General features: G+C 35.1%; 1 protein-coding gene across 2 annotated transcripts in view; it reads right to left on the bottom strand.

Moving 5' to 3' along the window:
* The window catches only part of LOC106462574 (ephrin type-A receptor 7-like), an 83,531-nt gene that overhangs the window by 3,010 nt on the left and 68,506 nt on the right, over nucleotides 1-12,015 (bottom strand). For both annotated transcript variants that reach the window (XM_013922508.1, XM_022389868.1), the window contains exons 3-4: nucleotides 11,474-11,624; nucleotides 10,152-10,306 (exon numbers count right to left, since the gene is read on the bottom strand). In XM_013922508.1, the coding sequence (XP_013777962.1) occupies nucleotides 10,152-10,306; nucleotides 11,474-11,624 (306 nt within the window). The remainder of the gene's footprint in view (nucleotides 1-10,151; nucleotides 10,307-11,473; nucleotides 11,625-12,015) is intronic.

Raw genomic sequence — 12,015 nt, 5'->3', positions numbered from 1 at the left:
AAAAAAAAAAAAAAAAAAAAAAAAACTTCGAAGAGCGATCTACTCCAAGTTTTGAAGCAAGAGTGGGCGAAAATTTCACAATCTAAAATTGACGAGATGATTCTCAGGATGCCCCAAACGATCAACGAACTCCACGAAGCAAAAGGAAGATCTGCTATATATTAATTAAATTATAAATATATCAATTCATGTGAATATGACTGAACATTTTCATTTTTTCTGAAAAGGTGGTCTCTATTTACTTGTGACCACGCTGTGTATAAGCATGTATCTATACAACTTGAAAAATTCATATGGCTATCTATATATAGACGTGTCATAATATAATAGTACATATATATCTAAATAAGCATTTTAAATATTTCTTATAATCGTTATGATTCCCCCTTCCTTATCCTCCTCCTCCTCTCCGCTGGCCATGATAAGGCCGGTCACTGTTTTGCTGCAGCTGGCCAGATTTCCTCTTAGAGTGACATTCTGCACATTCTACAGGGTCGTAAACATGTTAATTAGCAATTATAAATTGATTATATTAATATACCTTTCTCCTCCATTTCTGATGGAGTTTGGTTCGTGAAACTTTTACGACCCTCTTCCACTGTGACGACCCTAAACTCCGGTGAGCCGTCGTTGCTGTATACTTTATCTGAAACTAAATATTTTCTAAATAAAATATATAGCTACAAAATTTATGCTTCTCTTTTGCTTGGAAACGCCATCATTTTCGCCATCTCCTACTTGACTGAGTTGGCGAAGTTAATTTTTATAAATTTTACCTAAGTCATTTACAAAGCAGAATTAGGGTAAGGAATTAGAACACGTTATTTGTTATTAATTTTACACCGATTATTTACGATAATTATTTACTTCTGCTTTTAGCTAACTTTACTCACCCAGCAGAAGAAGTGGCGAATTAACAAACTAGTCCTCTTGTGCTTTATCTCTCGCACGTTGTACGATATATACTAGTCCTAACGCTAGCGGCACATAGCAACGAATACAGTCTATGTCTAATGAAGTGAGGCAGTTAATTCTTTTTAGTTGTAAATGTATACTCATTCTTGAAAACATGCCACATCAATTATGAATGAGAAAGGACACCGATTAATAAAAATTAACATCCCCTTCATCCAATCGCTCTCTTTCCCAAAGTTCATGTCTCTGAGCTCAGCCAAGAGTAAGAGTGTCGTTTGGTGTCACTGCTGCTTCAGGTGCTTTCTCAAACGTTGTCACCCATAAAGGTTACACACTTTCAAATTTCATTTAATCTACTTGATAACGAGTGTAACATTAGTAACGTTTGTTGTGCATATTACTTTCCTGTAAAATATAACCAAAAATTGCTTGAGCAAAAAAGAAAGATGTCAATATTATTCTTTAACTCAATTAGCAGGTAATATAGTTACAACAAAATAATACAACTTGATATTACTCACGTTGCCTCATTTTATTCAAGCGCTGTAAAATTGAACTTACATTCAGCTTAGCTACTAATTCACCATTTGCTCAGTGATGATCCTTATGTGAATTAGGAACCAAACTGAATGTAAGTTCATTTTAACAGCACTTGAATAAAATAAAGCAACGTGAGTAATATCAAGTTGTATTATTTTGTTGTAACTATATTACCTACTAATTGAGTTAAAGCATAATCTTGGATTTTATGTCGCTCAAGCGTGTTTGGATGGATCAAAATATTTTCTATTTAACGTAGACCGAATAAAACGCGGTACAAATAAACTCAGTGATTCGAAATATTTTTACAATATTTCAGTAAAAAACAACAGCTTACTTACATAGAACTACAAACAAATTTTTAATATACGTTATATGCAATAGTAAGTCATAACAATATCATATAAGAATTTCTACTAACAGATGCTGTATCTTTTCTATAAGGTAATGTTGACTAGTATCATAAAAGTAAATACCAACAGATAATGTTAGTAGGGGAAAAAAAGGCAGCACATTTATTAAGAGCAACAAAAAATTCAAAAACTGGCTTTCGCGTCAAGTTAAATCTTCATAGAAAGCATTTTAAATATTGTATCAATCAATCTAAATCGCTGTATAAATTTATAAGTATTCATATAGGTCGAGCGGAACCCAGGGGTTAGTGTGTATTAAGTGGCGTCTTATTAATCTGTTTTATGTTTCGTACTTGCAAAGATAAACAAAAAACTTACTTTTTTAATGAAAAAAATCCAGGTTTTGTTGTTGTAAGAGCAAAGCTAAACAATGGGCTATTTGCTATTTGGTCAACACACGTATCGAAACCGGATTTTTTAGGGTCGTAAGCCTGTATTCATATCTTACCGCTGATTCACTGGGGGATAAAAGTCCAGAAAATCATTAAACAGTTTAATACGTCCGCTGGTCAGGGGAGAATTTGATAAAAAGAAAAGGAAAGCTGGGGATCCTTTAGGCTGATAATATGATTAAAAATAATGAAATTCTAGAACTTTCCTTAAGGAATCGTAAGCTCGCCAGAAATAGAGTATTTTTACTTAAGGAAATACCAAATGACTAATTAAGTTATAAAGCCCTTAGAACAAAAAAGTATTGTGGTGATAAGGCATCATTGTAAAAAAATAACAAGCAGCAGGAGATAGAAATATGATATGAAAATCATAAAAATATCAGGATATCAGTTGGGTAAAAAAGAGAAAAAGGTGAGGCAACTTATTTAAAAGTTTTTCTTGTTTGTTTGTTGTTTAAGCACAAAGCTATATAATGGGTTATCTGTGTTCTGCCCACCGCTGGTATCGAAACCCGCTTTTTTAGTAATTATGAGTCCCCAGACTTACTATTGAGCCACCAGGGGGCCAACGTTTTTCTACCAGCAAGTAGTTGTAAAGAAAGATATATAAGTAGAAAGTTGAAGTCATCAACATTTAATTGGGATAATACTCTTAGATGCTATATCTATATGTAATTAATAAAAGTACTTCTTGATGAAGAATTATTAGTATTGTCAGATTTGACACTTATTTGATACCACTAACTCTTTATATTTAATGTGTAAAATGTTTAAATTAAAACTATTTTTTTCACTCTTTTTAATATCAACTTGGAGTGACTTTTTTAACTAGAAAATATGAAGAGCTCACTTATTAAGTGCCTTAAGCTACTTTATGATATATGTGATACAAATAATAAATACGAAATGCTAACAATACGGAAATAGATTACTTACATTCAAATTGAGATCAGGTAGATTTATGTAACTTATTTTTACTGTTAATTTTGAAATTTTTAAGACGTTTATTTCGAATATTAATTGCTTTATAGGAGTAGCTTGTGTTGAGAGAATTTTCAGGCTATATAGTAGTGATGAGAATTTTGTATGAATATGTCTTTAACTGTAGATTTTGTTACGTTAACAAGAGCATTACTTTTGTTCAAAGCTGGTACTTTTTTTGGTTCTATGAATTACGTACAATTATTCTATTTCTCTGTATTTTGTCTCACTAGTGGCACAGCAGTGAGGCTGTGGACTTATAACGGTAGAAACCAAGTTTCGATACCTGTGGCGGGCACAGCACAGATAGGCGATTGTGTAGCTTTGTGCTTAATTAACTACAAGCAAACAAATTTTTATATTTTGAAAAGCATTTCATTATTTTCTGTTTTGTATTTCAAGTTGTAGTAAAAATTAATAATAAGATTTATCTAGTATTTTATCAATAAATATCACGTGTAAAATTTGTAATTTACTTATTCAAAACTTTTTAATCTTTTCTTCCAAAGTATACTACGAAAACTGTCACATGGCAGCCAAAAACAAGTCGGAAAACTTCTTATCTCGGGCACAGACAGGAAGGCACGGTTTCAAGTGATTTTAAAGCGCAAACTGTGAACAATGAATTTATCTTTTTTGCACACCACCCGAAATTGACTTTAAAGAGTATGATCCTGACATTCACTTATCTTGTTTGACTAGCACAATCGTCTCATCTCAAGTCAGTTGAGTGTTTTATAAGATAAACTTGAAATTAACATCCGCCTTTGTAGTCTTCTGTGAACCAGTACTAGACGAGGAAAAATGATCTTCTAGAAACTTCTCTACGTTAAGTCCAGGCTACTATTGAGGCAAAAGATGAAAAACCTAATAAAGCTGCTAGTCAATGTGTAATATATTGTTAACAAGTTAATCACTGATTAATGTTAATCAAATAATGAATGCTAAAATACGTGCTATATGTCGCTTTTTAAGAACACGATATCAACACCATGCGTACTTTTCAACAAGCATATATTATAAAACAATAAGACTGTTGCTATATGAGACGTAATTAGGGCAAAGTGAAGACGTTTTACACTCTTATTAGTAGTAGTATTTTTATGATGGTATAGTGTGATAGTGATATTTTTATTATAACACAATGGTGCTAAAATGGTACGGCATATTTTAAAGTCTTGTTTTTAGCCGTGGTTCATAGAATGGCTTCGAGTACAAACTTTTAGCTCATATCTCTGTCATCTCTTGACTGATTTGATATCTAATTACAGTTTTGGACTCAGGAGGTCAAACCCTATCGATTGATATATTTGACAGCGTCTAAGTTTTCATAGAATAATTTATTCCAATCCCGCCTAAAAGAATTTCAATTTGAGGGTAAGCTGGTAGAGATCCTGATGAGTAATAAAATCGAATTGGATATACGCGCGCGCCCCACGCGTGGTATTTCTGGCGCACAAAATTATAGCTAATAAAAAAGGGGGGAAGGGTTTCATAGACTAATTTGCTCTAATCGTGCCTAAAAGTATGTTTGTTTGATGTTCAGCATAAAGCTACACAGTTGGATATTTGTGATCTGCCCACCACGGATATCGAAACCCTAGCGTTTTAAGTTCGCAGTCATGCCGCTCTGCCACTGGGGAGCCGCCTAAAATAATGTCAATGCCGCGGCTGTTGAGGATTCCCTCTTATTCTACATGTGACGTATACATAAAAACGATTAAAGTGTATATCGCTTAATTCATAACAAAAACTTGCCTTGATTCTTCGAGCTGTTACTTACTACAAACGCAGTTTATTTTATACATCGATTAAATCATTGTGCTTCGACATTAAAGTTGTAACAAAATATAATAAAAAGAGTGAACTATTAGTTCATATATACCCACGAAGAATCGTGCCATTTGATAAGAGCATTCAAAACTGTAACGTTTTTTCTTTCTTTTTTTAATGAATAATATGGCACAGTGGACCACGCAATATTGTGATCCCCTCACTATGAAACTGAACATTATTCTACATCAGAACAAAGTTTGCACCCGATGAACTTTGTACAACTGAATCCAATACCATGTCAAAATGTCATCGGGAATTAAATCGGCCCCAAAGAAGCCTTAATCTTCACAATGATGTCTCTTCACAGAATGGCTGAACCGCTACCGAAACGGTTACATTCGAGTATGTTGTACTAAGCATATCGTTCATATCTGTGTCTCAAAACACGAACTCTTTGATCGTTGGTAAGGACATGAAACCTTGATTCGAACTTCCATTAATCCCGACTCACCCATTGTGATCTTTCCATTTTGGTCACTTTTAACCACTCTAGTTGCTGTTCCGAAGTTGATAAAGGTTTCGTGGGCAGTAGACTGACGATTCCTCATGGTAATGTTGTGCTGGTAGCGTTTATTTTATGGTGTAGCTGAAAGTTAACAGCTTTGATCAGGCTGTCTAATGTGCAGAGTAGTCTGTTAGTGTTTCCACAAACCTCCTGCTGGAGTTTTTCAAATGTTTACGTTTGAACAGCTCAGACAATTTGTACTTCTAAGCCGGGTGTGGTTAAGTGTTTCCGAACTTTGGATTCTAGAGTCCATTGTTCATGTTCTGTAGCTACAAAATCATATTTTGGGACCGTACATGTGTTGTAAATATGTAAGAGTAATGGTCAAAACCAACTATTCGATTTGAGTAGTCCAAGAGTTGACGGTGGGTGCTGGTGACTAACTGTCTTCCCTCTAGCATAGCTCAAAATTAGAAACGTCTATTTGAGATAACCTTTGTGTAGCTTTGCAAGAATATCAGAAAACAAACAAACAATACATCTAGCAAATACCTCCGTCACCAGTTGTGACCAATGTTCTCTCTAATTTTTTCAATCCATGTGCGGAATGAATTTTTTCATGTGCACCAGTATCAATGTGCGGACGTGCGCTACCAGTTTTTTTTTAGAGGGGGGGGGGGGTAGTTTTGAGACCATCGACCCTATTGGATCATTAGGCCACTTTGCAGTGCTATCAGTTGGTTATTTGGGCTTTAGGCCTATCGACTGCTAGGGTCATTAAGGGCCGTCAACGTGTTGAGACTCCTCACCATTAGTGAGAATGTGCTCGGCTGGAATAATGAAGTGCACATGACTGGTTGTTGTGCGTCCGCGTACCTAGAGTGAACACTAGTTGTAACTCATTTATATGGAAAGAATAACCGAAACTGAGCGATCACCAAAGCAGTAAATGAAACAAGGAATTTTATATTCCTGGTGTCGGGGACACGTGCAACGTTCGCCAAATCATACGTGCATCACTTTCACAACAAGATACGTGAGATGTTCACACAACTAATTGCATACTGATTTTTGGAATTGTCATTTTGTAATTTTTCGAGATCGTTTAATTCTAGTGTATTAAATCATAATTTACGTTGAAATTATTTCTTGAAACCTAATTACGTTTTAAAATATATTTCGATAAACAATGTTAATGATAAAGTGACAAAATCAGACGTTTACATTACTTCCCTGAAAGGAAGCCATAGGTCACCTTGAGGCGTCACCTGTTTTAACCACTCGCATCACTATACGGTAAGGTGTTGTCTGTTAGTCAGTCAGTAGACACTAAAATGACATAACATAAGAAACACTTAACGTTGTAATTTGTACTGTCGTAAGGTCAGTAAAACGTACGCATGCCATGAATCACGAGAAACATTATGCACTTTGTAGGCTACAACACAGCATGGCATACGAACTTCAAAAGCAATAAATGAAAAAAAATTATTACTCCTAATTTTGGTTTTTACTTACTCTTGAAAGAAAACACTTTTGGGGACCTTGCGCAAGTACATCTAGTAATAATTATATTTTTAAATGTCAGTACCTGACTTGTAACCATTTCTTTATTGTCTGAAGATTATCTGATAACACGAAATAACTTTATATTATCAAATGCCTTTCTCAGAAGTTAGTTTTGCGCCATTATTCTATTTAGCTATTAGGTTCTATTTTATATAGAGAAAAATAATTCAAGTTTCAAAAGAACAGAGAGTAAGATTTTGTAGAGTCAGCAACACATCATTATGAACCAGTTGCCGGTGGTGTTATTTTTTATGGTTGTGTTAGCTTAATCCACTTACGCAACTCTTAGGCCCAGCATGGCCAGGTGGTTAGGGCGCTCGACTCGCAATCTGTGGGTCGCGGGTTCGAATACTCGTCCCACCAAACATGCTCGCCCTTTCAGCCGTGGGGGCGTTATAATGGTTGTGTTAGTTTAATCCAATTACGCAACTCTTAGGCCCAGCATGACCAGGTGGTTAGGGCGCTCGACTCGCAATCTGTGGGTCGCGGGTTCGACATGCTCGCCCTTTCAGTCGTGGGGGCGTTATAATGGTTGTCCAATTACGCAGCTCACTTCTTCTGTGACCGATTACAATGTTACATTTCACGAGATAGCTAGGCATTTCGTAAAACAAGCAATCTCTCATAGCATAGACAGGTAAAGAACAAAAAGTAACACTGATTATAAACGGTAAAATAAGTTATGGTCAGTTGAATACAATGATAACGTGCAGATTAAATCATTTGTTTCAAATGACAAGATCAATTTTAAATAACTGCAGAAAATAGGCCTGGAACTGATTTTTACACAAATGCTTTTCATTTGCATTGGAATGATACTCAAGCTTTGTGCGAATATTCGAATCAAATAATAAATTTGTGATACGTAGCCATTTTCTGCAAAACGAGCGAGATACTCGAGAACTTAAGTTTCAAAATATCGGATACAGTGGGGTTTCCTTACATATTTCTGGTTCGGCTTTGGTACGACGTTTAATTCTTTAGTACGATTAATTTTGCCATCTAGTGAAAATTCGACATGGCGACGTTTAGTAGGCGGTTTTGGCATAATAGGAAAAGATAAATAATGGTTCAAACAACGTTCACAGAGAAAATAGATTGTATATAGTGGTTTACATTTGTGTTGATTTTTATAATTCTCGTTAGTGAAATCACGTGTACATTGTAATTTATCGGATCTTCCAGCGTTGGTGAGTGGAAAAAGTACTTGCTAAATTTTGGACATCAAACGTTTATTATTTTTACAAATGCCGTACATTTGATTTCTTGAACTTGAATGTATAGTAAGCAAAATGTATTTATTGATAATGATCTTATCAATACGTTGGTCACCAGATGACAATCGGATTGCGGCGCAATATACATGATTAACTGACTAAATAAGCATGTTATAACATGTAACTGGATCACAAAGATGACAGTCAAGGCCGGTATATGAGGTCATAAGAAATAATTAAACCAAACACACACACAATGAAATCTTAAATACTTTTATAAAACACATTATTAGAATATCACATGTACATGAAAATAAATAAATATACGTAGGATGGACACTTTAATTTCGGGTTGGGCAACTTTTTATCACGGTAAGAGCGTAGAATCTGAGTGCCACAGACTTCAGAAGAAGTAGGAATATGTGGACGAGTATAGGTTGAAATTGGCTGAAGATTTTGATAAAGGCTTATGATGGAGAATGCGATGTTAATGATCATCTCAAAGATGTTCATTGACATTGAAATTCAATGAGTGCGCTAGCTTTGGATGGTGGCTTAATTCTCTGTCATGTTCTATTCAGCAGTTTCGGAAATACAATGAAGGGGGATTACTGAATCATCTTATTGTAAAAGCCCTTGTCTATCTGGTTGGAAGTACAACTATGTGGGGTGGACATGATCGGCACTACTAAGGTAAACTATGGATTTTAATTGCTCTTCTAAAGAAGTCAACGAACCCAAATCCATACTTTCACCACTGAATCATCTCCATCAGTTTGCACAAGTAGGAACAAATGCTTCATATGGTTTACCAATATTTTTACTGTACTGTCAGTATTGAAAAGGATAAAATGTGACACAATAGACTACAGCACACGCTTTTAGTCACTTAGTGTCTGCAATTGGTGCCATAAGAACTTTCTGGTTTCTTATGGTTCCATAAGAACAAAAGTGCTTTCTTATCTGCGTCTGGAATAAGCGTTTCTTAGACTTTTTGTTGGTTTTCACTTGGCAGATATGTAATGTCCTTCACATGAGATGATTATAGATAGTCTACTCCTGACCAAATATTATTGGCACACTCTGACATCCGTAACCCTTTACACACCTGTTCTGTGTTGTTTTTTCTTCTGCTGGGCACCAGTAGTTGATGGAGAACATTTTTCCTAGTGGTGGACAATTCCATTTCTATTGTCTCTGTTGATAGACTCTCGTAGCAGACGTGTTTGAATACCCATTTAAAAATGGTCTTTAATAAACACATTCCTGTTAAACGAGTATTTATACCATGTCGCTTTGAAAGTTAGAAAGGTTCTCGGTCGTATCCATTTTCTTGCAGACTAAATATAACTACAACATTGCAATTCTAAGAAGCAACTGACACATCACATGATCAACCACGTAGTTTTGTACAAGCATATAAATGGAACGTTCTACCAAAATTAGTTAACGATCCTAATACAGAAGTCAGTCAGCCATCTAGTTACAGTGTCAGTAAAATCTAAGATTATATAAATTTGAACCTAAACCATCGAAAACAAAAATGTAGAAAGGTCAAAACAACATAACGCATTCAATGTTATTTGAAAGCAGATTTACAACAAAGCTGAACACGATTAACATTCTCTACACGTTATGAACACAGCTTAATTTAAACGATATGTTAGAGATCCGAAACGCCCTATAATCTAAATATCATTTATATCACGCTTATTCTCAGTATTGGGTATCTCAGAGGCGTCGTAAAATCCAGTGAATTTGAACTTTGAGAGAAGCTTTAGTTAAAAACTTGTTATGATTTTTTTATGCAAATTTGTTTCGCATATACAAGAAGTGAACTTACGAATGTTTGGGGAGATGAACTGTACTACATCACTGTGATTTCCAGGGCCAGCTTCAGAAATGGGTGTTAGATGGAGATTATATAAAGTACCCGGTAGGAGATGGTTTAAAACGACGGAACAGTCTTTAGGAGAAACTTCTTGAACTATCCGATACCTATAAAATATATTCTGAATCTGAGAAAAGACTATACAAAACAATGTTAGAAGTAAACTTCACATACATGTTCACATTTTGAATTCTTTATCCACATTTTAAACTATACTACTATTATTACTTTGTGAAGAAATAACTTATACCAGATAAATGCTTTTTTTCGTTCTCAAAACTAAGTTTTTAGTGGATGCTACGTTTAATGAAAGTTGTCTCTTGAAATAAATAGGCTGTAGCTTATTTTCTTTTATTACATTTACGAAGAGTTTTGTTTGTTTCATACTTTATTTACTTTTGTTACATAACCCAAGTGATTATTGGTGTACACGTAATCAATGTTCCCTCTAATTTTTTCAATCCATGTGCGAAAGGAATTTTTTCATGTGCAACAGTATCAAGGCAATGTGCGGATGTGCGCTACCAGTTTTTTTTTTTTTTTTTAGAGGGGAGGGGTATTTTTAGACCATCGACCTTATTGAATCATCAGGCCGCTTTGCAATGCTACCAGTTCGTTATTAGGGCTTTAAGCCTATCGACTGCCAGGGTCATTAAGGGCCGTCAATACCATTACTGAGGATGTGCGCGGCTGGAATAATGAAGTGCACTTGACTGGTTGTTGTGCGGTCGCGCAACCTAGTGGGAATACTGCCCCAAATCCACGCGTCTGAGAGTTTGTTCCATTGTTCTTTATCTCTGTTCCATTCCGACTTGTGTGATGTAGACCTAAGGCTGAAATCTACCCAGAAGACCTCTGAATTGAGCGAAACGCGTTGTAGATATGTCGGATATAGTGTGATTGGAATACTATTATTATAAACTCTTTAAATCCTTGAAAATCCCCAAGGGACTAGATAATGAATGTAATGTTTAAAAACACAGTAGGCCTAATACTAATGTCTGTGACAAGTATAATTAGTTATAATCATCTTTACTAGATTATAAAATACATTCATACCATAACAATGCAAATAACATTCGTGATCTGTGTTGAAAAAGGGAAATACATCAGTAATACTTCCAGTAATGATTATACCTGTACGAAGCTGAGGCGTGATACATGTTAAATTATTGTACAGATCTCTAGGTAATTAGTTACATAACTATTCACTGCCTCAGCGTATGTAAACATTTACTAGACGAAATAGCTTGAATAACGGAAACTGAAATTACCTTGCATTTTGTGGCCGATAGGTGACGTCAAAATGGAGGAGACCACTCTCGTTCAAAGAACTAACTTTCCAGAACACTTGAACAGCAGGCGGGAACCACTTGGTAAGGACAAGGCTAATGTTGTACGGCACAGGAAGTGACGTTACTTGACCTAGAATCGAAAAAAAGAACAAGCTACGACATATAAAGAATTTTCGATAAAATCAAAACAGTATTGATCATTGAATTTTACCAGAAATTTGTTGGGATTCTTTGTGTGTGTGTGTGTGTGCAGAACTAACAAAAACTCTATATAAAGACACCATTATATGAAGCTGATACCAGAGTTAACAAGTAAAATAAATAGCTGGTTGTATATTTTGTTTTGGGAGAAGTTTTTCTTAAAAACAAAAGTAATTAAATATTGTATTATCTTCCTGCTTAACATTTTATTTTATTTGCAGCGGAGTATTTTAAAGCACATAATTATATTTTTTCTTGTTTCACATACGAAGGTTTGTTTGTTTTGAATTTCGCGCAAAGCTACACGAGGTCTATCTGCG

The sequence above is a fragment of the Limulus polyphemus genome, unplaced genomic scaffold, assembly GCF_000517525.1.
Source record: "Limulus polyphemus unplaced genomic scaffold, Limulus_polyphemus-2.1.2 Scaffold1199, whole genome shotgun sequence".
Taxonomy (NCBI): domain Eukaryota; kingdom Metazoa; phylum Arthropoda; class Merostomata; order Xiphosura; family Limulidae; genus Limulus; species Limulus polyphemus.
This window is presented reverse-complemented; position numbering and strand designations above follow the sequence as displayed.